At 49.1% G+C, this 26,714-nt stretch overlaps 1 protein-coding gene across 4 annotated transcripts in view; it reads left to right on the top strand.

Annotated features, from left to right (window-relative positions):
- SLC2A9 (solute carrier family 2 member 9) overlaps positions 1-26,714 on the top strand; it is a 203,679-nt gene that overhangs the window by 70,248 nt on the left and 106,717 nt on the right. For all 4 annotated transcript variants that reach the window (XR_014053398.1, XM_081489056.1, XM_081489147.1 and 1 more), the window contains exon 6: positions 3,437-3,569. Coding sequence is in view for 3 of the 4 variants with exons in the window: in XM_081489056.1 (XP_081345182.1) it covers positions 3,437-3,569 (133 nt within the window). In the remaining variant the exon portion in view is untranslated. The remainder of the gene's footprint in view (positions 1-3,436; positions 3,570-26,714) is intronic.

The raw sequence follows: 26,714 nt of genomic DNA on the forward strand, positions 1-26,714 counted from the left end.
ATGCTCCTGTGTGTAAATTGACAGTTTACACAATCCAAATCTAAGCCTCATCGTGGCCTCTTCCAAGATCAAGAAGGAATGTTATATTTATCACCTGACTGGTTGGTGGTGAGGCAACAAAATGATGGTTCAGGAATCTAGATGTCAGTTTGCTGACTCCAGCCAGCCTGGAGGTCTACATGCTGGGTCTACATGGGCGGCAGTTTCCATGTGGTGGGGTCTTTGTTTCTGTAGAAACAACTCAAGGACATGCATCGGGTTGCCATCTCTTTCCCCCAGGGAGCAAGCAAGGTCCCTGCCACTCTATGGCTGGAGAACTGTTTAAGTGACTATTACTTTTTCTTGCTTGACTGGCTTTTCTTTGTTTCTGCATTGCCCCATTTCTCTAATGATTAACTCCTTGATCCTGCTCTTTGAAACTCAGGGCAGCCCAGGAGACCAAAGCTTTTGCTACAGATAAGAAGGAGGGGACATGGAGGGACTGGTCACCAGGAAGGCCCCCAGGGTCTTGCTCAGTTTCACTGGTGACCACTCCTCCACCTTCCCTCTCCTCTCCCAGCCTCATTCACAGAGCTCTCCCCCAAACTGAAAGCTGGCATCGGCCTGACAGGTCCCTCACAAATGATGGAAGGGGATGCTGGCTGGTGAAGTCGGAGGAGTTTGCGAATATAAGTTGTTACTGTGTCTAGAATGATGAAGAGATGGTTAGATAGCATCACTGATTCAATGGACATGAATTTGAGCAAATGCCAGGAGATAGTGAAGGACAAGGGAACCTGGCATGCTGCAGTCCATGGGGTTGCAGAGTGGGATACAACCGATCAACTGAATAACTATTTGACTGAACAACAGCAAAGTGGCTTTTTCAGCTCATGGTGTCCTCGCCCACCTGTGAATGGCCAAAGAAAAGAAGAAATGATCATTTTTCCTCCTATTTTGCAAGATAAATGGCCTTTTTTCTTTATTTCCTCACCTCCTCTCCCTCTCTGCTCTATAAAAGAAGCTGGCATCCAGACCCCCATAAGATGGCTTTTTGGAGACACTAGTCTGCCATATTCTATGTCAGCTGGCTTTCTGAATCAAGTTGTATTCCTTGCCTCAACACTTTGTCTCCAATTTATTGGCTTGTCATGTAGCATATAGAACAACATAGCACTTCCCAGGCAGCACTAGTGGTAAAGAACCCATCTGCCAATGCAGGAGACGCGGGTTCAATCCTTGGGTTGGGAACATCCCCTGGAGGAGGAAATGGCACCCCACTCCAGTATTCTTGCCTGGAGAATCCCATGGACAGAGGAGCCTGGCAGGTTATAGTCCAAGGCGTTGCAAAGGGTTGGGCACAATTGAAGCCACCCAGCACGCACGAAGTAACAAAAGCAACGAAAAGCAAAGATTAAAGTCAAAGAAGTAAATCCAACATGGAGTCAGAACTGGGCTCTTCTCCGTTACAAGGGCACTGCAGTCTCCACCTCAGGATGGACTCCTCCTGGCAGAACTGACCTGAGGCCAGCTGAAGCTTCGCCAGGTGCGAAGCCTTTCCAGGTCTGGACACATCTCGTTTTCTCCTTGACTGTCTCCTTGTACTTTCTTAGGAAAGAAAACACTCAAAAATTCCACGTTGAGAACTTTGTTTTTCCTCCTTGTCCCCTTCAAAACTCCTCATTCTGACCTCTTCTTTCAGAGATGCAGTGAGAGTTCATTTGTAAACCTGGGTTTAAACAAAAAATCAGGGAGAATGCTGCCTTAATCAGCATAATAATAAAGGCTCTGTGCTGCATTTAAGCTGTATAATAGGTGAATGGTGCTGCTCCTGTGTGCTAAGTCACTTCAGTCGTATCTGACTCTGTGTGACCCCATGGACTGTAGCCCACCAGGCTCCTCTGTCCATGGGATTCTCCAAGCAAGAATACTGGAGTGGGTTGCCATACCCTCCTCCAGGGGATCTTCCTGACCCAGGGATTGACTCATGTCTCTTATGTCTCCTGCATTGGCAGGTGGGTTCTTTACCACTAGTGCCACCTGGGAAGCCCTCAGAGGGGCTCGAAATGCCTCTTCAGTGGTGTATGCTGTAGGTTCAGGGGTGGGCTGTGTCTGGAGGCCCCACCACCCTCACTTCCGTGGGGACTCGGGAAAGCTCCAGCTGACCTTCAGTGATGGGGGCAAGATGAGTCAGGTCACGGGCCTCGGAGGTGTCTGGCTGGTAACACCAGCAGAGCAGTCCCTTCTTCTGCACACCTACTGGGTGCTGGCAAAGCACAAAGCCCACAGGCAAAGCTTTATCTGAGCCCACTCTCACGACTGCCTGAGAGGTGGCCGCAGCTGCCCCCATTTCCCGGGTGAAGATGAGGGGATTTGAGAGGCCGTGAGAATGATCCCGGCCGCACAACCTGGAAAGACCAGAGCCCCTCAGGCTGGCCTTGCTGCCCCCGGAGCCTCTGAGTCAGCCAGTTCTTGGCTTCCCCAAACTCCTCCTTCTCAGGGTCACCCTATTGCAGGAAGGGGGACCCTTTCCAAGGCCCCAGAGTGGGCTCTTGTCTAACACAGAAGTGAATTGTCTGAGGAGACACACGTGCTGTCAAAGCAAAAGACTTTATTGGGAAGGGGCCCGCGGGTGGAGTGCAGCAGGGTTAAGGGGACCCAGGAGAACTGCTCCGCCAGGTGGCTCACAGTCTCAGGTTTTATGGTGATGGGATTAGTTTCCGGGTTGTCTCTGGCCAATCATTCTGACTCAGGGTCCTTCCCGGTGGTGCGGGATCCATCAGCCAAGATGGATTCCAGCGAGGAGGATTCTGGGAAGTTGACAGGACATTTGGACTGGTGTCTCCTCTTCTTTTGACCTTTCCCGGATTATTCTGGTTGGTGGTAGTTTGTTAGCTCCATGTTCCTTACCACAACCTCCTGTTGTAAGATAACTCGTGCAAATGGTTGCTATCAGGCCTGGCCAGGGAAGGTGGTTTCGGTCCTTGGTTCCCCTAACTAAACCACAGTCTCATGGTTGAGGGAGTAGGGTCAGCTTTCCGGGGTTGTCTCTGGCCAGTCATCTTGCTCTTGCCCATATTTGATGTGACTCAGGGTCCTTCCTGGAGGTGCAAGTATCTCCTAGACAAGATGATTCCAGGGTGAGGGCTTCTGGGAGGTTGGCAGGACTTATCATGGACTGGCATTTCTTCCCTTCTTCTGGCCCCTCCAGAATTTTCCCATTTAGTTTTAGGACCTCCTGTTGTGAAACAACTCGTACAAGCAGTATGGCCAAGGTGGGCAGTCTCAGTCAACGGTTCCCTAACAAAACCAGTGTCCAGTCCCTCCCCAGCCTTTTTCTTGGGGCTTATCCTGGGTAGGGGGACTCTGTGCAGAAAGCAGAAGCTACCTGGCCCAAGGGTCCAGCTCCCCCCAAACAATGACCTCATCATTCACCAACTCCCTTTTCTCCCTTCAGGAGGGCACCTGGCCATATCTGTTTGGAGTGATTGTCATCCCCGCCTTGGTCCAGCTGGTGAGCCTGCCCTTTCTGCCCAAGAGCCCGCGCTACCTGCTCTTTGAGAAGCACGACCAGGAGGGAGCTGAGAAAGGTAAGGCACCCTTTGCCTGGTCCGTGCGGCCCCCATCTCTTCACAGGGGTCAGGACTACAGGGCATGTGTGCACACCCCGTCCCGTTTCATCTTCCCATCAGTCTGCTGTGGGTGACTCTGAGTAGGGACACAGATCACAGTGTGGACTGAAAACAATAGCACATTTTGATGAAAGTGAAAGAGGAGAGTGAAAAAGTTGGCTTAAAGCTCAACATTCAGAAAACTAAGATCATGGCATCTGGTCCCATCACTTCATGGCAAATAGATGGGGAAACAGTGGAAACAGTGGCTGACTTTATTTTTCTGGGCTCCAAAATCACTGCTGATGGTGATTGCAGCCATGAAATTAAAAGAAGCTTACTCCTTGGAAGGAAAGTTATGACCAACCTAGACAGCATATTGAAAAGCAGAGACATTACTTTGTCAACAAAGGTCCATCTAGTCAAGGCTATGGTTTTTCCATTGGTCATGTATGGATGTGAGAGTTGGACTATGAAGAAAGCTGAGCGTCCAAGAATTGATGCTTTTGAACTGTGGTGTTGGAGAAGACTCTTGAGCCTCCCTTGGACTGCAAGGAGATCCAACCAGTCCATCCTAAAGGAGATCAGTCCTGAATATTCATTGGAAGGACTGATGTTGAAGCTGAAACTCCAATACTTAGGCCACCTGATGCGAAGAGCTGACTCATTTGAAAAGACCTTGATGCTGGGAAAGATTGAGGGCAGGAGGAGAAGGGGACGACAGAGGATGAGAAGGTTGGATGGCATCACTGACCCAATGGACAAGAGTTTGGGTGGACTCCGGGAGTTGATGATGTACAGGGAGGCCTGGCATGCTGCAGTTCATGGGGTAGCAAAGAGTCAGACATGACTGAGTGACTGAACTGAACTGAGCGTTGTGAGTTAAGTTTTATTTGTGGCAAAATGAGGACTGCAGTCCGGGAAACAGCCTCTCAGCTAGCTCTGAGAAACTGCTCCAAAAAGATATGAGGAGTGTCAATATATACATGATTTTGGTGAAGTGGGATGCATGTGGTCAAGCATGCATGTTGGCAAAGGTTTGCTGCTAAGTCACAAGGAGCAGATGTCACCATTAATGGTTTTAGTGCCTTTCTAGATGTGAGAATATGCAAGACTTTGGGCTCACAAAATCTTCTGAAAATATCTAACTATCTGAAGGCCTGTTCTGCCAGTTTTGCACAGAGCACCTTATTCCTGATCTCTGTCCTGAACTCCTTTCAGGAGGTATTGAAGGTCAGCAACTGCAGTGGCTACTGACTTAATCCTTGTAGAACCAGATGGCTGGTGACAGTTTTTCTGTTATCAATAGAGAGACCCTGAAAAAGCCAAGACAGAGCAGGATAAGACCCAGTCTGCTCATCTCTGTGCAGTGTCTCTCCATGGCCACCTCTTGGGTGGTCCCAACCCCAGAGATGCTGCAAACACAGCTTTCTTGGTGGTTTAGTCTGTCCCAGCCCTCCCTCTGTTATTCTCTTCCTCACTGATCAGCTTTCCAATCAGACACAGAATAAACCCTCATGTCACCCCAGCATGGGGCCTCTGCACCAAGACCCAATGGAACATTCCTTTCGCCCTTTGAGGGGGCAGAAACATACCCGTTTTACAGGAAGGAAGCATGAGGCCCATGTAGGGCTTGTCAGTTGTCTTGTGTAGCTTTTCTTAACCCTTTGAATGGTGAGGTGCTGGACCAGATTCAAAGCACAGCTTGTAAAATCAGAGACATTTCTACAGAGTCCAGAAAAGGCAAAATGATTTTGCCTGGAGACAGACAATGTAAAGTGAACAACAGCATCCCCATTCTTTTAGCTTTATTAAACAAGTCATGGTCAAGAGCACCATGGTTCAGCACAAGGGCTGGGAGTAACTAACACTGCCTTCACATCCCAGCTCTGCAGTCTGACCTCAACCTGTTCTTTTTGCTGTTCTGATTGTTAGAATCGACATCTGTAAAAAGGAAATGATATAAACTTCCCCATGGGCTTCTTGTAAGGATTAAAGTAGATATCTATATCTACATCTATGTCTATATCTATATTCGGTCCACAGTACTACCTGCTGTCATCATCACTGAGCTCTCTGTCCATTTTCTTATTATCCAAACCCTGTCCTCTAATCTAAATTTTCCTAATGTCCACATCCAAGAAAAAAGTTAAGAATTATATGTAGTCCTTAGTTTACTATAATTTGTGCAAAAAAATTCAAAATTTAAAGTCCAAATAACCTAAGTATCTTCTGAATTGACAAATGTTGTGATGAAATATTAATCACCCCCTATGTTTGTCCAGCAGTTTTTGGTTTGGATCTATTTTCTCATTTACAACATTTTCATGAGATCAGAGAATGTTATCATCACCTTCGCTTTTTGGGTGAAGAAACAGAGGCTTACAGGGATGAAGTGACTTCTCCAAGGCTGTGGTTATATGGTTTCTGGTTTCTAGAGGCCTTTAAAGACTGATGGAGAGGACAGATCTTTCTTCTGTAGAGAGACCACATACACAAAATTTGTGGAGCTTGGTGTTGGGGATGAGACTTGAACCCCCTCCCCTAGAAGCCCACAGAGGACCCTGGTTAATGCTCCACCCCCATCTCACAGCCAGCAAGTGATAAAAGAAGGACTGAAACCCGAAGATGACTGTCCTTCCTTCTCTCACACACACGGAGGGACACGGATGGGTAGTGGTCTAGGGTCTTCCCGTGGGGTCCGTGGGGAGGCAAACTATCCAAAAGTCAGGCTTCAGGAAAGAAGGCTGATGGTCAGATGGTGGAGGCTCTGGAGTAAAAAGAATGCAGTTGAGAAAGAGCCAATGGGATCTGATTCCCAAAAGCAACTGGATTATAGGTTGCTGGTGTTCAGTTGCTAAGTCATGTCCGATCCTCTACTATCCCACGGACTGCAGCACGCCAGGCTTCTCTGCCCTCTGCTATCTCCCACAGTTTGCTCAGATTCATATCTATTGAGTTGGTGATGCTATCTCACCATCTCATTCCCCACAGCCCCTTCTCCTTTTGCCTTCAATTTTTCCCAGCTGTTAGAAGGCAGCAATTCCTCCAGCTTGATCTCTTGGCATGCAAGGATGTCCATCCACCCATCTGGCTCCACTGGGGTAGAACTCTTGGGAAACGCTCCAATTAAGTACAGTTGGAATGGGCATTGCATGCAAATGCCTTACAGTGAAAAGGTTTCAAAGATTTATTTCATAGCACAGCAGGGAGTGAGGGAGAAGGCCAGTGGTTAAAAAAAAATGATAAATATTACATGTGTGCTTTATAAAAAGGACAAAAATGTTGGCCTTGGGTTGAAACATAATATTGAAATCTGTATCTGAACTAATATTAATATAAGTGTTCATTTCACTCCAGGCATTCAGCAAACATGGCTATTTACTGTGCTGGGTGCTCTGCCAGGAGACAGGGAGAGGGGAACAAAAGATAGCCTTCCCACTCCCCAGGAGGTAACAGGGACACCTAGTTATGGGCCATGCACACACTCCTAATTAACGGCTCATCCACACTGAGAACTATTTCATTCGCAGCACTTCAGGTGTATTAGATTGTTAATCCCTCCTTACCATAGAAAGTAGATCATATTATTATTCCCATGGGAGAGCATAGATTAAAGACACAGAACTGGCAAACGACAGCCCTGGGATATGAACTCTGACAGTCTTGCTCTGGATCCTACGTGCATAAACAAAACACTCTTATCTCTGAGCACCTTGTTTGGCACCACAGGAAATATACCTTGCCTGGTCTGTGGGCAGAGGTGTGTCCAGGGGTGGGGCCAGAGGGGTGGCTTAGGTGTTCTGTCCACCCCTTTATGGTGTTGAGTGCAGGGGGCATGCTCCATACACTGCTTTTGCTTCCAACTTCCTGTTTTTGCTCCAGCTCTTCAGAAGTGACATTTTGGGGATTTTTTGGTCTTTTTGTATTCTGTTGTCCATAATTTGGCCTTCCCTGGTGGCTCAGCAGTAAAGAATCCACCTGCAAGCCGGAGACATGAGAGACATGGATTGGATACCTGGGTCTGGAAGATCCCCTGGAGGAAGACGTAGAAACCCACTCCAGTATTCTTGCCTAGAGAATCCCATGGATAAAGGAGCCTGGCGTGCTACTAACCATGGGGTCACAAAGAGTCTGGCATGACTGAAGCGATGGGGCATGAATGCATGTCCATAATTTGCCCCAACTGCGCATGCACTCAGTTATTTTTAGTCCCTCATAGTTTCTTTGTACTTTGTTGCTTGAGGAGAAATTTGTCCAGGTGCAAGCGCTGCAGCAAAGGGTTCCAGGTCCCAGGCTGTCGTAAGAGGAGATGCAAGAATGTGACAGGCTATTTACGCAGACAGGGAGTTCTCATTTATGGAGGTGTCTGAGCACTAGGCAGGAGTGGGAAGAACCACTGGAAGCAGCCAGAAGGTCCTGCTCAATCAACACACTACTCTACTGTCCACCAACTTCCTCTAGGCTGTGGCTTCCTAATTTCTAAGAAGGGAAACATCACAACTGTCCAGCCTCTGGTTGAGACAAACAAGATCAAGTACAGTGGTGTTTTGGGGAAGAGGGCTTGGCAAGCTGTAGATTGCACACTTAAAAAGGAGATTGTCTGCTTTTGCCAGGTGGATTGCTGCATGACCTTGCTTTTGAAGAAAGAGATTCTATGGCTAAAGTGATGTGATATCTTTTGCTCTGGGAATGGAGAATTTGTTTAATGTTGGGGGAGAATCACCCCCAACTCTCTAACAAATCAATTGTCATTTATATCTGAGCTGTTCCTGTCCTTTTCCATGACATTTCCATCATGTTTATTGGCGGTACCACCCCCGTGTTTGTGCCTTAAGCATGTTTCCTTATGACTGTTTTCTTATTATTAATATCATGTGTGGTCAGAAGAAAAATGGCCTCCAAGTATGTCCACATCCTAATTTTCAGAACCTGTGAATGTCACTTTTCATGGCACGAGGGACTTTGCAGTTCAGTTCAGTTCAGTCACTCAGTCATGTCCAACTCTTTGCAACCCCATGAATCGCAGCACGCCAGGCCTCCCTGTCCATCACCAACTCCCGGAGTTTACCCAAACTCATGTCCATTGAGTCGATGATGCCATCCAACCATCTCATCCTCTGTCGTCTCATTCTCCTCCTGCCCCCAATCCTTCCCAGCATCAGGGTCTTTTCCAATGAGTCAACTCTTCGCATGAGGTGGCCAAAGTATTGGAGTTTCAGCTTCAGCATCAGTCCTTCCAATGAACACCTAGGACTGATCTCCTTTAGGATGGACTAGTTGGACCTCCTTGCAGTTCAAGGGACTCTCAAGGGTCGTCTCCAACACCACAGTTCAAAAGCATCAATTCTTCGGCGCTCAGCTTTCTTCACAGTCCAACTCTCACATTCATACATGACCAATGGAAAAACCATAGCCTTGACTAGACGGACCTTTGTTGGCAAAGTAATGTCTCTGCTTTTTAATATGCTATCTAGGTTGGTCATAACTTTCGTTCCAAGGAGTAAGCATCTTTTAATTTCATGGCTGCAGTCACCATCTGCAGTGATTTGCAGATGTGATTAATTTGAGGGTCTTGTGCGTGCATACTCAGTCACTCAGTTGTTGTCTGACTCTTTGTGACCCCATGGACTGTAGCCCACCAGACTCCTTTAGGGACAATTATTTTGAATCATTTGGATGAATCCAATAGAATCACAAGGTTCCTTATAAGTGAAAGATGGAAGAAGAGGGTCAGGGTCAGAGAAGGAGCTGTGGTTGAAAATACGGTGCTGGCAGCTTTGAACGTGGAGGAAGGGGCCAGGCGCCAAGGAAATGCAGGCCACCTCTAAAACTGGAAAAGGCCAGGGAATAGACCAACCTCTAGAGCCTCCAGGAGGTGCAGAACCCTGGTGACCCCTTGATTTTAACCCAGTGAGTCCCTTTTTGGGCCTCTGACCTCAGAATTGTCAAATAAGTTTGTGCTGATGTAAGCCTGTGGACGTGTGCTCAGTTACTCCGTCGTATCCAATTCTTTGAGGCCCCATGGACTGCAGCCCTCCAGGCTCCTCTGTCCATGGGATTTCCCAGGCAAGAATACTGGAGTGGGTTGCCATTTCCTTCTCCGGGGGATCTTCCCGACCCAGGGATCGAACTCACGTCTCCTGCATTGGCAGGTGGATTCTTTACCACTGAGCCACAGGGAAAGCGTTGATTTATTAGAGCAGCACAGGAAACTCAGACATCACATTAAGTAAAGAAAATCAGTTCCAGTTGAACTAGGACTTTACCTTCATTCTGAAGACAAATCTTTTTTTTCTTGAATTCTCAAAATGGTTGGACATTCTGATGGTTTCTTTTATTTTTACTTATAACAAATAACTGAGTGAAAGGTCTTCCGGGGCATGAAACTTTTAAAGCTGTTTATTTCCCATGCACCACTTTTGCTATAATTTATCAAGTGCCCTTTCCACGCAAGGTGCTTTGTTTTCATTGTCTCCAATGTCACAATTCTCCAGAAACTCAGAGACTTCAGGGAGGAAATCAGCATTCAGACATCGAACCCCTGGCCTGCAGTCCCACTCTGGTCCTGAGTTCACACTAGGGTGAAGTGATGCCTTGAGTGGGATGTTTACATGAATTTATGAACATGGCATATACACAGAGGCAAACGTATTAGCAAACGATGATTGATCCATTAGTTGCTAGGTTTAAAGCCTTGAGAAATGTCCACTGCCATATTGTGATTTTCTATATTTGACCCAGGGTTGAACTCCAGACATACATCTATTGCATCAGAGAACAGTTAAATCAGTCATTGCTCATCTGAATTGAAAACTAAAAGTCCTGTCCTCCAGCCAATTTCATTCACTTACATAACAAACAATTATAAGATGATTGTAACATTATGAAAGCATGCTTAGTACATAATGCTTTGTGGGGAAAAATAGAACATAAAATGAGCCCATATGATCACAAAAGTGTGGACATAATAGAGACAACTAAGGCAGGAAGCCATAAAGAATGCTGAGCACTGAAGAATTGATGCTTTCAAATTGTGCTGCTAGAGGAGACTCTTGAGAGTCCTTGGACAGCAAGGAGATCAAGCCAGTCAATTCTAAAGAAAATCAGTCCTGAATAGTCATTGGAAGGGCTGAAGCTCAAGGTGAAGCTCCAAGACTTTGGCCACCTGATGTAAAGAGTCAACTCACTGGAAAAGACCCCGATGCTGGGAAAGATTGAAGGCAGGAGGAGAAGGAGACCACAGAGGATGAGATGGTTGGATGGCATCACCAACTCAATGGACCTGAGTTTGAGCAAATTCCAGGAGATAGTGAAGGACAGGGAAGCCTGGCATGCTGCAGTCCATGGGGTCACAGAGAGTCAGACACGACTCAGTGACTAAACAGAAACAACAAGGGCAGGAAGGGGAGAAGGCAGACCTGGATGGAGATTTGTGAGAGAGCTGTGCTCTGTGCTGTGCGGGCTTGTGATAAGGGAGGATGCGTGCGGTGAGCGGGTCCTCCTGCAGCCTCCAGCCCCACAAATGCTTCCACCAAAACCCAAGCCAAGTCCAGAGATGGCCATCCAAGGTACCAGGGTACCCAAGGAGACCCTGGGGTAGTCAGCCCCTCCCAGATCCTGCTCTTGCCTGGTAGCTCTTGGCCATGCTATGTCCATTTGGAGACACTGAAGAGGTCTCCGGAGGGGCAGGTCAATGCCCTGGGCTCACACTTGTCAACTGAAGGATGATGCCACCTCCCGGGCCTGGCAGAGGGTTGTGGCAGGGGAAGGAGACATCTTACCTCTGCCCCGTGCAGCACAGTCCCTGCTCTCGGAAGACCCTTCCCTGTTGTCACTCTGCTTTTATCCTCATGGTGTGGCCATGATGAGTGACCGCGAACCTCTCCCCACCTCGCCCCTGGAAGATTTGTCCTCTAGGGCTCCCTGTCCTTTGGCTGGAGAGTCTGCTGGTGGGATGGGCTACAGAGCAAAGAGCTTGAAGCCCAGGGAGCCTGACACCTCCCTTCAGAACACCCAAGGGTCCACAGTGGGCAGCAAAACAGCTCAGAAAACACCTCGTAAAAGCCCCAGTTTCCCAGAGCACAAGGCACGTTTTCATTCCAAACAGCGAGAGACTGAGAGTCAGACACAACACCCACTTTATCTTTGTTTTTCATTTTTTTGCATAGATTAGTTTTTACATTTTTTTGTGCATTTTTTAAAAGTTACACTTCATTAACAGTTATTACAAAAATAGTGGGTCTATTCCCTATGTTGTACAGCACATCCCTATAGCCATACATCTAATAGCTTGTACCTCCATCCCACCACCTCCGGGAGGGCCCATCAGGGGAGGAGAGGTCTGTGTACCCTGATTGAGATGCAGGTTCGATCCCTGGGTCAGGAAGATCCCCTGGAGGAGGAAATGGCCACCCAATCCAGTGTTCTTGCCTGGAAAATCCCATGGACAGAGGAGCCTGGCAGGTTACAGACTACGGGGTCACAAAGAGTCAGACATGACTAAGTGACTGAACACACACACATGCACACACGGTGTCAGTATTTGTCTTTCTCTCTCCGACTTATCTCACTAAGCATAATGTCCTCCAAGTCCATCCATGTTCCTGCAAATGGCAACATTTCGTTCTTTTTTATGTCTGAGTAGTATTCCACTGCCTATATGTGTCACATCTTCATCCATTCATCTGTTGATGACACATGGATTGTTTCGGTACGTTGGCTATTGTAAATAAGTCTGCTGGGAACACTGGCATGCATGTATCTTTTCAAATTCATGTTTTCATTTTTTTTGGATATATACCCAGGGGTTGGATTGTTGGGTCACTTGGTAGTTCTACTTTTAGTTTTTTGAGAAACCTCCATATTCTTTTCCTCAGTGATTGCACCGATTTACATTGCCATCAACAGTTTATGAGGGTTCCCTTTTCTCCACAGCCTCACCAACCGTTGCTATTTTACACTCACTTTACATTTGGAGGTTCATGGAAGGTTCCAGCAAGCAGAGGATGTTTTCAACATCGTGCCTGTGGTTGGTGCCATCCGTGGGTAGCCGCTGGGTCTCCTGGGGGTCCCCATGCCCCTCAGTACTGGGAGGAATTGCCTGTGCCCCCATTGTACTGCATGGGGACGTTCAAAGCCCCCTTCAAATGTCTCCGAAGTCCAGAATGCTTCCAGAAGTTGAGCCATCTTGGGCACCAGCATGCTTGCTTGCTGTCTTGTTACACTTGTAACCCTTGTTACCCTCTGAGCGTAACAGCCCCAACTTGAACTTCAGCACCCACTCTGGTTTCCCCAAACAGCGCAGCAGCAGTCACGCCCCCTGATCACTGGAGGGTTTCCAGAGGGGATCGATAGCCAGGGTGCCTGACTTTCTGCCTCCCACCAGCCTCTGATCTCCCCTCTCACCTCCGCTCATCCCCTCTGCCTGCTCAGAGGACCCCTGAGCTCCAATTTCCTCTCCTTCTAGCATGTGAAGCAGCCCTCTCTTCTTTCTGGAGCTGAAAGCACCTGCCATGCAAACGTTCAGCAAACCCCTTTTCCTCCACGCACTTATCAAAATATTTTTCTCAGCCAAGACAGTTCTTTCCTTGACACCAGAGACATTCTGGTGTCAGCCGCTAAGTTAAAACACACTTTTCTTTCCTTCTTTGTATCAGTAATATCATTGCTGCTCTTTGAGGCTCCCAGGCTCTCTGGAAGCCATGGCGTGTGGACTCGGGGGAGGGGGAACGGGTTCCAGGCTCTGCTTCCCCAAGTGGTAGCCCTGTGAGCTCAGGCAATTGCCCATCATCTTGGGTGAGGCTCAGTTTTTGCATCTGTGAAATGGGAATAGCACAAATGCCTATCTTCAGGAACCAGAAGGATGAAATAAGTTCATGAATGTGAGAACACCAGAAGGATGAAATAAGATCATGGATGTGAGAACACTTTGCAGCCTGCAAAAAGGCTGTGGCAACATCAGCTTTGGTCACCGTAATCATGTGGGCAAAATCAGTCAATCAACACTCACTATTTATCAAGTAGGTCCTTGTCCAGGAGGGGAAAGAAATAACTGCCCATAGAGGACACAAACATCCGGATTGAGACTTTGAGGTCACACAGAGAGGTCCTGGGCCCTGGGAGGAACTTCTGTCTCTAAGAGCTGTTGAGAGGCCTGGGAGAAGCCTGTCTTGTTGAAGATACTTATCCTTTCTTCTTACCCAGCTTATTCCTCCTCACGCTGGGAGGCTCTGTGCATCTCCACAGGGGGCTTGGAATTCACTGTCTGGACCACCGACTGTCAGTCAGCGTCCTCTAAGAAGCTGACGCCAGGTGGACCAGCGAGCGGGGCTTTATTGGTTTGGGTGCCTAGGCAGGGAGTGGGGAGGTAGAGAGACCACAGACGTGGGACCAGCCCAGCCTGCCGCAGAGAAACCGTGGACGGGGCTTGGACAGAAGAGTCCTGGGTGCTGTGCAGGACAGAGAAGACTCAGCAAGGCTCTGACACCTCCTCCAGCCAACGTCAGCCCCAGAGGAGCCCCGTGTCCCGGGAACAAGGCTGCCTCAGTTCCCCAGCCGTGTTCCAGCACTGGCTGTGGGCAGCACCCAAAGCCTGACCTGACATCCGGGGTGAGGGCTTGCGGAGCACAGGGTCTGTCGCCCTTGGTCAGGTCCAGCCCTGTAACCGGGGCTCTGTGGGTACGTCCTCCTGCTGCTAAAATGAGGGAGGCCACATGGCTCTAGAAGGGCACCCTCAGTGGAGGAGGGAGACGGAGTGATGTCTTCCTGGGGGCCTCAGGCTGGTCAGGGCTCTCCAGAGAAACAGAACCAATATGGTGTATGCATATGTGCGTGTGAGTGTGTGTGTGTGTGTGTGTGTGTGTGTGTGTGTGTGTGTGTTTAGAGGCAGAGAGAGATTCAGTTTAAGCAATCAGTGCATGTGTTTGTGGGGCCCGGCAAGTCCATCTGCAGAGTGGGCTGGAGACCAGGAAAGAACTGATGTTGCAGCTTGAGTCTGGAGGCTGCTGCAGGCAAAGATCCTTTCACATCGGGGCCTCAGTCATTGGATCTTAAGGCCTTCAACTGATTGGGTAGGGTCACCCAGATTCCTAGGTGGCACTAGTGGTAAAGAACCTGCCTGCCAGTGCAGAAGATATAAGAGATGAGGGTTCAATCCCAGGGTCAGGAAGATCCCCTGGAGGAGGGCATGGCAACCCACTCCAGTATTCTTGCCTGGAGAATCCCTAGGACAGAGGAGCCTGGTGGGCTACAGTCCGTAAGGTTGCAAAGAATCAGACATGACTGAAGCAGTTTAGCACACATGGCCTCATGCATCCGGATTCCAGAGATTCATCTGCTTCCTCTAGGTCTACTGATGTGAATGTTACTCTCAGCTAAGAACTGCCTTCACCATGACATCTAGACGGGTGTTTGACCAAATACCTGCTTTCTGTGGCTCAGCCAAGATGACACACAGCACTGACCATCGCAGCCCCACCCTGTCCCTCACACCCCCGTCATCTCACCCTGGGACTGACGACACTGCAGGGTCACCTGCTGTTAAATGAGCCTCCCTCCCGCCCCCCTCCCTCCCCGCACAGGACAGGGACCGCCTGCGTCTCCTTCAGGGCTGTGCCTCCTCCCCTATCCCCTGTATTCAGCCCATTTCACTTATCTAAAAAGATAAGAAACCGTATCAAGGCCCTGGAAGTGTGGTCCAAGGTGTGGAAGACCATTCACTTGTGAAAGTCTTTAACAATAGAGAAGAGAAGTGAAGTGAAGTGAAAGTCGCTCAGTTGTGTCCGACTCTTTGCAACCCCACAGACAATACAGTCCACAGAATTCTATAGGCCAGAATACTGGAGTGGGTAGCCTTTCCCTTCTCCAGGGGATCTTCTCAACCCAGGGATAGAACCCAGGTCTCCCACATGGCAGGCAGATTCTTTACCAGCTGAGCCACAAGGGAGAAAGGTGACTAACAATAGTGAGTCCTCCAGGTGAGGGGAAGGCAGCCCGGCCTCTCCTTCCCGCAGCCAAGCAACCCAACCCGAGGGGTTGGGATGCGCCATCCGCCCCACACCTGATTGCTCCAGGAGCAGGGGCTCAAAAGCCAGGGCTCCTGACTCCCAGAGGGAGACTCTTTCCAGTCCCCTTTCACCTGGCATCTTTCCCCTCAAGCTCAGGGGTCTAGGAGAAACACCCCATTTCCTGGGAAGGGGTGGGTACATGGGTGGCGGTGGTCCAGCAGAGGACCCCCTCTTGAGACTCAGAGACAAAGAACTTGCCATAGTTCATGAATGTGCTTGGCGGGTACAGAGCACCTCCCAAAACAGCTCCCTAAGTATTCCAGAACTCATTCTTCCTACATTGGAGGTTTAATGAAAAGCAATGATGCCCTTTTTAATATTTTATGAGCCACAGAGTTCCATGTCGGAAGCAGTGGAATGGAGACTTTTCAGTCCAAAACCTGGGCCCCAGGACACATCAGCTTTGCCTGGGGGATGTGTGGGCAAGATGCAACTGGGGATGATTGGCCCCGTGACTCTGGGAACAGTGCATGCATCCTCTGAGCATCCTGGCTAATCAGCTCATGGGCATCAGTCCCGTCAAGCCGTTATAAGCAGCAGGCACCGAGAGAGACCCCGGGATCCAGAGTTACACCCTGGCTGGTATCAGGCACCCTGGTCCTGCTGTGCTGTGTCCCTGAGCTGTGGTTTCTCCCCGTGTAATCAGGATGGACAAGATGCTTCCTCTAGGCTGGTCCAACTGCAGGCTCTGTGGTCAGGCTCTGGCACGTTGGGGCAGGAGCTCATGTTGGGCCCTGGGCTCCTGGAAAACAGGCCCTCGGGGTCTGCTCCCACCCACGGGCTCACACTACAGGGTGGTCACAAGTGTCACTGCTGGAGCGTCCTGCTCCCCACCCACGGGACTGTGCGATGGCACAAAATAAAACGTGTGCTAGTGTGGGAAGCAAAGTAATTGTCCTCTGCCTCCAAAAGATGCTCGCATATTACTTCCCAGGACCTGTGAACAGGTTAGGCTACGTGACAAGGGAATGAAGAATGCAGGTGGAGTGAAGGTGGCTAGTTGACTGACTCTGAGATGGAGAGATTACCTGCGATTATCCACCTGGACCCAGTGGAATCACAAGGATTGTTCTAAGTGGAAAAAGAAGACAGAAGAGAGAGCCAGACAGCTGCATGAGAAGGTTTGGGCCCAAGGTTGCTGGCCTTGAAGATGGAGGAAAGGGCCTCGAGACAAGAAAAGCAGGCAGACTGTAGAAGCCGGAAAAGACAGTTCCCCTGGAACCTCAGAAGGAACTCAGCCCTGATGACACATTGTTTGTGGTCCACGGAAACCGCTTTCAGATTCTGACCTCCAAAACTGTAAGATGATGCTTTTGTATCGTTGTAAGCCACAGTTTGTGGTAACTTGTTACAGCAGCCACAGGAAATTAACAGAGATGTGTTTACTGAATCCATTGTCTTAACCATCACCAAAAAAAAAAAAAAAGCCTACAGCATTTCTGTGCGTGTGCTCAGTCGTGTCTGACTCTTTGTGATCCCATGGGCGATATAGCCCAGCAGCCATCTGTGGAATTTCCCAGGTGAGAATACTGGAGTGGGTTGCCATTCCCTCCTCCAGGATGTCTTCCCAACCCAGGGATCAAACTTGGGTATCCTGCATTGGCAGGTATATTCTTTACCACTGCACCACCTGGGAAGTCCTGCAATGTTTCTACTCCTTATTATACAGATGGGGCGACTATGACTCAGAGAGATGCAGGGAGATGACATCATGGTCCCTGAGCTGTCGCACTTGGAACCCAGGAGTAACAGGAACAACATTTCAGATGGGGTGCCATGGTGCAGGGCGTGTCTGCCCAGGTGCTGGGCAGGGCAACAGGATGGGTCCCCCAGAGTCCTCACTCAGGCTTGGACCCTAGAGCCCTCACTCCTTATTGATACCACAGGTAGCACACCTGTGGCTGCAGCACAGGGCTGCTAGCACGAATGTGGCCGGTGTCATCGCCACTGGAGACACCAGAGCCTCTGTCTCTGAGGCTGAGCAGGAGCCGCCACCACTCATGGTGCCAGAGGTTCAACCTGGTGCAGAAGAGCATCTTCCTTCTTCCTTCCTTCTGTCCCCTATCGGTGCGTCTCATGGGTGGACCCTGATGAGTGGGCTAGCATGGAGTCCCGGGAACGTGGAGTGCACGATTGTAGCCCAGGAACACAGGAGTGATTCTAAGAGGGTGATTAGGGACTGAGTCCCAGTGGGCAGGATCTAACTCAGCTAGTAAAGGTGTGATATTCCTGGAACACATCACCCCAGGGCTTTTGCACCTGCTCCTCTACCTGGAAGCCTCTTTCCCTAGATGTCTGCCCGGCCCTGCCTCCCTCCCTTCCGCGGTTTCTCTGCTGCACTGGCATCTCTTCTAAAGCATCTTCCCAATACAGTAGCTCCAACAGCATCCTCTCCTCCTCACTGTCACTCACCCTGATTTGATTTTCTTCTTTTACCGGAATTTTATCAGTGACCAGAACTTGCCTAGTTCTAGGTTAATTGGTTTAGTATCTGTTTCCTCCACTCAAATGAAAGCTCCCTGAGGGCAGGGACTTTCCCCGTTTTCTTTGTAGAAACCCCAGCACCCAGAGCAGCACCTAGCATGTAGTAGGTGCTCACTAAACAGTTGTTAAAAGGATGAACAAAAGCAGAGTTCAGAGTACACCTCACAGCGCAGTATGTGTTCTGGTCTCTGGAGCACTGTACTTCATTCACATTGGCAGTTGCTCATGGCAATTGGAGGGAGGTTGACCTGTCCTGGGAACATGAAGGAGAAGAAGGTTAAGAGAGGGAGACAGGGATGAGGGAGCTGTAGGATGCAGACCAGCTGTTTTCACCAGCGAGATGTTTCAGAGAGTCACTTTGGACCTTCTGAGGTTTTTGCCTTGATAGTTTCTTCCTCTGTACCTAAGAAGTCTGCCTCAGGGTAGATTTTCCAGGTCAAAGCAAAGCCTGTGGTTTATACAAGGTCACCTCATTTGGAAACTGCTTGCAGCCTCTCACAGTGGCAGGAAAACTCTGGAGGCAGGGATGTCTGAACGTGTGCTGAGATGGACGGAACCAGACGTGGAATGTTGATGAAGTGTTCAGGAAAGGCCCCAGCTCAAAGTGGTCGTGCTGAGACGTGGAGACTGATGTACAATCTGAAAGCCACTCTTCCCTGAAGTCAAATTCCAAGTACTCGTAACTGAGATGAGGGCTCACAGAAGGCTAGCTTTTGGTGTCTAGAAGACATTCAATAAACGTGCACTGAATGTTTTTGTTCAGTCGCTAAGTTGTTTCCAGCTCTTTATGATCTCATAGACTGCAGCACATTGGTTTTTCTGTCGTTCACTGTCTCCTGGAGTTTGTTCAAACTCATATCCACTGAGTGAGTGATGCCATCCAGCCATCTCATGCTCTGTCGTCCCCTTTTCCTCCTGCCTTCAATCTTTCCCAGCATCAGGGTCTTTTCCAATGAGTTGGCTATTCACATCAGGTGGCAAAATTATTGGAGCCTCAGCTTCAGCATCAGTCCTTCCAATGAATATTCAGGACTGATTTCCTTTAGTATTTCCTTTAGTATTGGATCTCCTTGCAGCCCAAGGGACTCTCAAGAGTCTTGTCCAACACCACAGTTCAAAAGCATCAATTCTTCGGCACTAGTTTTCTTTATGGTTCAACTCTCACATCCATACATGATTACTGGAAAAACCATAGCTTTGACTGCATGAACCTTTGTTGGCAAAAGGATGACTCTGCTTTTTAATACACTGTCATGAGTAAATAAACACGGCTTGCCTAAAACACAGGTGCACAGGTAAAGGAGATCCTAACTCTGTGCAATGACCCGAGAGAAAGGAGGAGGGGGCTGTCACATGCTAAGGACCTGCGGCAGCTGTCCTGTCCCTGTGGCTTGCCCATTACACCCCTCTCCACCTATGAGATCTGAGTTCTCAATCCCATTTTACAGGTCAGAAAACAAAGACTTGGGGAGGTTGGTACAAGCTGCCAAAAGTCACTCAGTAAGTGGTGGGGCCACTTCTTAAACCCAAGTTTGTCTTGGTCTATAAAACCACAGAATCTGGGATCTCCACAGGTGACTGAAGAGCAGGAGGACAGAGTTTGGCTCAAACACAATGCATCTGGGGGAGCGTAGCTGAGCTCAGCCTAGACCGTCCTCCAGTCTCAGGAATTAGAAATAAACCAATGCCAGTGCAGGCTCACTGGTGGTAAAGAAACCACTTGCCAGTGCAGGTGATGTAAGAGACGTGGGTTCAGCCCCTGGGTGGGGAAGATCCCCTGGAGGAGGGCATGGCAACCCACTCCAGGATTCTTGCCTAGAAAATCCAGTGGACAGGGGAGCCTGGTGGGCTACAGTCCATGGGGTCACAAAGAGTCGAACACAACTGAAACGACTTGGCATGAACACAGCGCCTGCTTTTTGCAGACAGAGGAGTGAACGCCTGGCCGGAGGCCTTGGGCAAGTCAGTGTCTGAGCTGGAACCAGGCCCTTTCTCCTGGTCTGTGTCCATGGTGCTCTCATTGCCCCTCCCTATCGCCAAAGCAGCAGGAGAGGAGAGTAGCCTCAGGCCAAGATCAGGGAAGGACCGGCCCAAATTTGACGGTGCCCCCCGTGGTTCTAACCTGCTAGACAACCGTGATCATCCTGCCACTAGCTTTTTGCTCCCATGTCAGTGGTTTATTGGAGCAAGAGTGGCACTGACTTTTACAAGCCCTTGTATTGGCATATGAGACAGTAAGTACCACAATGCTGTGAGGGTGTCTGCATGCAGGTCCTTGTTGTAGAGATGAAGAAGCCAGAGGTTAAAGATCAAGTGGCCTCACCACACCACCCACTAGAGGCTCCGTTTTTCTCTCTTAAGTATTAGAGACTCCATCTTTTACTTTATAGAAGTCAAGGAGAAAACTGAGGCAGCTTAGAAAGCAAGCACGGAGAAGGAAATGGCACCCCACTCCAGTACTCTTGCCTGGAAACTCCCATGGACAGAGCCTGGTAGGCTGCAGTCCATGGGGTCATTAAGGGTCAGACATGACTGAGCAACTTCACTTTCACTTTTCACTTTCATGCATTGGAGAAGGAAATGGCAACCCACTCCAGTGTTCTTGCCTGGAGAATCCTGGGGACGGAGGAGCCTGGTGGGCTACCGTCTATGGGGTCGCACAGAGTCGGGCACGACTGAAGCGACTTAGCAGCAACAGCAGCAGAAAGCAAGCAAGCAAGCGTGTGTGTGTGTGTGTGTGTGTGTGTGTGTGTGTGTGTGTGTGTTACAGATGGAACTCAGGGTCCTGGAAGAACGAAGAACCTCTGTAGGTTTCGCAGAGCTGCAGAGAGGTAGCACACCGTGGCGGTTAGGAGCTCAGATTTTCTGAGCCGGGCTGCTGGGGTTCATCCACCTGCATTGCCCCTTCCTGGTTGTTAAGTGTGTTAGTCGGTCAGTCGTGTCCGGCTTTTTGCTACCTTGTGGACTGTAGCCCGCTAGGATCCTCTGTCCATAGGATTCTCCAGGCAAGAATAGTGGAGTGGGTTGCCGTTCCCTTCTCCAGGGGATCTTCCTGACCCAGGGATTGAAGCCGGGTCTCCTGCATTGCAGGCAGATTCTTTACCATCTGAGCCACCAGGGAAGCCCAGTTGACCCTATATGCATGGGTTTATTTCTAGGTTCTCTGTTCTATTCCATTGGTCCGTAAGAATCAAAATGAAGATCTCAAAGAGCTATTAGCATTCCTGTTCCTACTAGTACTGCAGCACTGTTTACAATAGCCAAGATATGAAAACAACCTAAATGTTCGCTTTTGAATGAATGGATCGAGAAAATGTGATATACATATCATGGAATATTATTCAGCCTTGCAAAAGGAGGGCATCCTGTAATATGTGACAACATGGATGGACCTGGAGGACATTATGCTAAGTGAGATGTCAGCCACAGAAGGACAAATACTACATGTTCTCACTTGTATGAGATATCTAAAATAGTCAAATTCAGGGACTTCCTTGGTAGTCCAGTGGTTAAGACTTCACCTTCCAATTCAGGCGGTGTGGGTTCCATCCCTGGTCAGGGAGCTAAGATCCAACATGCCTTGCAGCCAGAAAACCCAAAACATAGGGCAGAAGCAATATTGTAACAAATTTCATAAAGACTCAAAAAAACAAGTGTACATCCCCTTATGGGTTGCTACCCCTAAAATTAATTAATTACTTAATTTAATTAAATAGTCAAGCTCATACAATCCAGCTGTGGAGTAGTGAGTGCCAGGGACTGGAGAGGGGGGATGGAGAATGAGAAGCTGCTATCAACAGGCACGAAGTCTCAGTTACGCAGTTTGAACAAGCTCGGGCGACACCAGGAGGCCTGCACCGTCTGTGACCACCTTCCATCAGCAGCATCCTCTGGGCCAGGCCTGCATCACCCCGTGGGCAGGGGCGGCGTAGGAGTGGAAACGCCAGCTCTCCTGTGTGATGTGGGTACATCCTATGGTCCTACTGAGCCTCGGTTTCCCCATCTGTTAATGACTGTCAGAGCACTGATCTTTAAGGGGGTTTGTGCGGCTCCTGCCAGCCCCACCTCCATCTCCGCCCACTGGAGTGGTAGCGAGTTGCCTTCTGCCTCCCACTCGAGAGAACTCCTTCAGGCAGAACCCCTGCCTTTTTCTTTCCATAACATAGTAGACCTTTGTACCTGCGGCATGTCAGAGCTCTCAGAAGCCGCAGGTTAATTGAAGTGAACTGAATCTGGTTCTGGTAGCTTCTCAGCTCCGCGGTGTCTTTTCATCATCCTTTGAGGTGTGTGGAAAGAATGATCAGACGGACCCAGGTTGGAACACTGACTCTCTCCTTTCTACCTAGGATCTCTGGGAGATCTTCTAATGTCCCTGAAGCTCAGGTGGCTAAACCACACTAGGAATTGCAGCCAAGTCTGAAAGACACCCAGCCCCGGGTCTGGCACATTGGGCCGTGCTTGAGTCGCTTCAGTCGTGTTCGACTCTTTGTGACCCCACGGACAGTAGCCCACCAGGCTCCTCTGTCCATGGGATTTCCCAGGCAAGAATACTGAAGTGGGTTGCCATGCCCTCCTGCAGGGGATCTTCCCCACCCTGGGGTCAAACCCAGGTCTCCTGCATCTCCTGCATTGCAGGTGGATTCTTCATCACTGAGCCACCAGGGAAGCCCCCTGGCACACAGTAGGTGCACAATAAATGGCCACTGCCTCACCCCTGCTTGGTGTTCTGAGTCCCCTCGAGTAAAGGCCAATCTTTAACTGGTACAAGAGTTGGTTGTAAAATGCCTCCCATTCCCAGCCTGGGAGTTGACCATGCCCCACAGAGGGGTTTCTTTCCAGGTAGGAAATGAAAACTCTCACTCCTTTTTTAAGATCTTTGGAGTTAGCGATTAGAACACAGAAGGAACAGGAAAGAGACATGAGCCCTGGGACGCAAGGGTGGGTGCGAGGCTGAGCCGTAGGGGAAGCTCTGGGGTAGACAGGTGAGTTGTTTAAGTGGCTTGGGGATTCAGGAAGATGGACTCCTCTGGGAGGGTTTTCTTCCATAGAGAATGACTTTTGGAAATGGCTCACAGACTAGGAGTTTCTAAGGCCCCCTTCTCTCTCTCCACAGACAGCTATTTACAACTGCGTATGTCTGTCTCACCCCCTCCCCACCCAGCACCCAGATGCGCCTCCCCCGTCCCTTGGAACCTGCACACTTCTAGGTTTCTGTGCTTGCGTTTAGAGACTTTGTCCCTCTTCCGTCTTCCTGTTTAAGGTCTGGGGTCCTCTCACAACATCTCCAATGGGTGGTCATCAGTCCTCTCCTTGCACACCTCCAGGGATGGGGAACTCACTGCTCGAGAGAGTGCCCAGCCTACCCTGGAACACATCAATCCAACAGTTCTTTCTTGTGGTGAGCTGACATCCCATTCATCACAGCTCTGCCCCTGGTCCTGGTCTGACTCAGGGCCAAGGAGAACAAGACAAACCCCAGCCACACACAGGCTTCTCCCTCAGAGGCCCCTCTCCTCTGGACTAAAGTGAAAGTGAAAGTGGCTCAGTCCTGTCTGACTCTTTGTAACCCCTTGGACTATACAGTCCATGGAATTCTCCAGGCCAGAATACTGGAGTGGGTAGCCTTTCCCTTCTCCAGGGGATCTTCCCAACCCAGGGATCAAACCCAGGTCTCCTGCATTGCAGGCAGATTCTTTACCAGCTGAGCCACCAGGGAAGCCCAATTCATCAGCAGATGTGAGTAGGGTCCAGTTACATTTTTCCAGCATGGTTTGAGCACCTGCTGCATACCAGGCCCTGAATGAGACCCAGTCTCTGGCATGATGTGTCATAAGCTTCACACCAGTATAAGGACCTGCCTGGAGCTGGTGGGACTCCGGTGATGACAGAGGCAGCAGCGGTGGCCGTTAGACAGCTGCAGGACACCCCTGTCACCACGCTGCGTGATCGGTACCCTGGCACGGTTTCCTGCCCCTTGTGAGTGGGATCCCTGCTCCAGAGGCTGATTGCAGGCCTTCACCTTAAGACCAGAGGGAAGGGATGTGGTTACTCACAGGCTCTGAAAGTGCAGCTGGTACATTTCCATCTTCCCAGCTGTCTATTGGTTGTTCTTACAAAATAACCAGAAGACATTGCCTTTTTGTATTTTAACAACCAAAATTTAGTAAAACTCACTGAAACTCTTCTGGAGTATTTTCAAACAGAAATATTGTTTTAAATGTTTGCAAAATTTTTTTACTGAGAAGATTTGAGCATTTGAATAGGTGACCTGTGTCCATCAGTTGGTTTCCAAGCCACACAGTGATAGAAGCATTTCCAAACATCTTTTTTCATAGACTAACTTCCATCAAAAAGTTGCTGCTCTCACTCTCTGTTAAAATGTCACCTTACCTTGAAAAGATAGATTGCTTCTGTCTTAACTTTTAAGACCTCTGCTAGGCCACCTCCTGTCACAGCCCCTGGAGCTGATAACAGGCTTGTGCTTGGAGCAAGGTGGCGGGTCTGCTGTTCTGTCTTTGTGCTGCCTCTGATCATTTTATCTTTAATCTGTCATTCTTTGGAGGATTCTTTATCAGCTGCCCATACATTTGTCATGGTTGAAAGTGAAAGTGGCTCAATCGTGTCCGACTCTTTGCTACCCCATGGACCATACAGTCCATGGAACTCTCCAGGCCAGAGACTTTCCCTTCTCCAGGGCATCTTCCCAACCCAGGGGTCGAACCCAGGTCTCCTGCATTGCAGGTGGACTTTTTACCAGCTGAGCTATAAGGGAAGCCCAAGAATACTGGAGTGGGTAGCCTATCTCCTTCTTGTCATGGTTGATTCCGTTAAAACTGAAAACTACCCTTCCAAGATCCACTAACCAGTAAATTACACATGTAACTTTATTTATTTTTCCTTTGAATCAATCACTTTTATTAGACTGAAGTCTATTCTGTGTGTTTCAAAGCTTTTGCTTACATATAATCTCATCCATAACCAATAGACAAAATTGTTTTTGTATAAACTTAACATTTTATACTGGTATCAAGATATTAGTGCCCCTCTGAAAAAATTTAACTCAACATCGTGGTTCTGATCCCCCACTGGATATTTATAGGTCTAAATCTTTAACATATCACTCTGCACCAAAAACGAAGAAGGACAAAGGGCTGACAGCTCCAGGGATTGGTGGAGCCCCCACGCCCCTTCACTTGGGCCGTGTGAAAACTCCAGGATTGGTCCACGATGAAATGTTATGAAACTACAACACGAGTTCCAATATCTTTTACTACCCCTACTGTGGATCCTACCGCTGTCGATATTAAACAGGAACCAAACCTAAGTGAAAAACCCAGTGATTTCCTCCTCTTAAATGCCAGTACGGTGGGAAAATCCGTGTATCAGTGAAACCTCCTCTTTTTAGAAGCACCGAGGCCCGCGCTGTGCTGAGTTCAGTGTTGTTCCTTACCTGCGACTGCAAAGGCCATCACCCTGGGCTCCCCAGAAAACCCCTTGGCCTGCCTTGTCCTAGGGCCCCTCCGGGTCACGAGAACATGTTCTCCAGATTGTTCTGTGCTTGCTCTAGCCTGATGTGATAAATGCTAACATAAGGTGATCACACATAGTTGCTGCTAGAACAAAGTAGCACAAGTTGGGTTGCTTTACAACAGCAGAAATTTATTTTCTCATGGTCCTGGAGGCCAGAGGTTCAAAATCAAGGTGTCAACAGGACCTGCTTTTCCTGCCAGCATCTGGTGTCACCAGCAACCCTTTGCATTCCTTGGCTTACAGCCGCATCACGCCAACCCCTGCCTCTGCCGTCACATGGCCAACTCCCCTGTGTCTGTCTGTGATTCTTTTCCTCTTCCTACAAGGATGAGAGTCATATGGGATTCAGGGCCCACCCTCCTCCAGGATGACCTCAGCTTAACTGATATCACAGTTGCATCTGCAAAGATCCCTTCTCCAAATAAACCAGCTGTAGGTTAGGACTTGAACATATGTGTATGGGGCCAGAATTCAACCCACAGTAGGTTATAGTGTTTTATACTCATTGTCAAGTTAAGATAAAAGGAAGATAAAAGAAGGAAGCCCCAGGAGGCTGTAGCAAGCACCTTCTGTCATAGTTAACGGCCTTACAGTGCTGCCTGGTCATTAAGAGCCAGCCCTGCTTGAAGGACTACGTGAGTGCTGATGTTTAATACTGCTGGCAGCCCAGGGCTGTTCTGTCCATTTTACAGATTAGAAAACTGAGGCACAGAAATGTTAAATAACTGGCCTGGCATCTGACTAGGTGAAAAGTGGTGAAGCCAGGATGGGGACTCACCCAGAGTGGCCCCAGAGTCGGGGCTCTTAAACACCATCAACCACTGTTACACAACTGGTCACAGGTGTGGTGACCTTGCAGGTGTCACCGCACCAGATTGCCATGCCATTCCACCCCTCTGGAATCCAAGGAAACAGATGTGTGAGGCTGCAGAGACCTGCAGGACTCTGTAGCCGACGGGCGGCAGGTCTGGGGTGGAACCCAGTTCAGCTTGTCTCCATGGCCGTCGCCTCCTCTTGACTACCCACCTTTTCCCATTTTTAT

The sequence above is a fragment of the Giraffa tippelskirchi genome, chromosome 1 (genome assembly GCF_054371585.1).
Source record: "Giraffa tippelskirchi isolate mGirTip1 chromosome 1, T2T-mGirTip1v1.2.pri, whole genome shotgun sequence".
Lineage (NCBI taxonomy): Eukaryota > Metazoa > Chordata > Mammalia > Artiodactyla > Giraffidae > Giraffa > Giraffa tippelskirchi.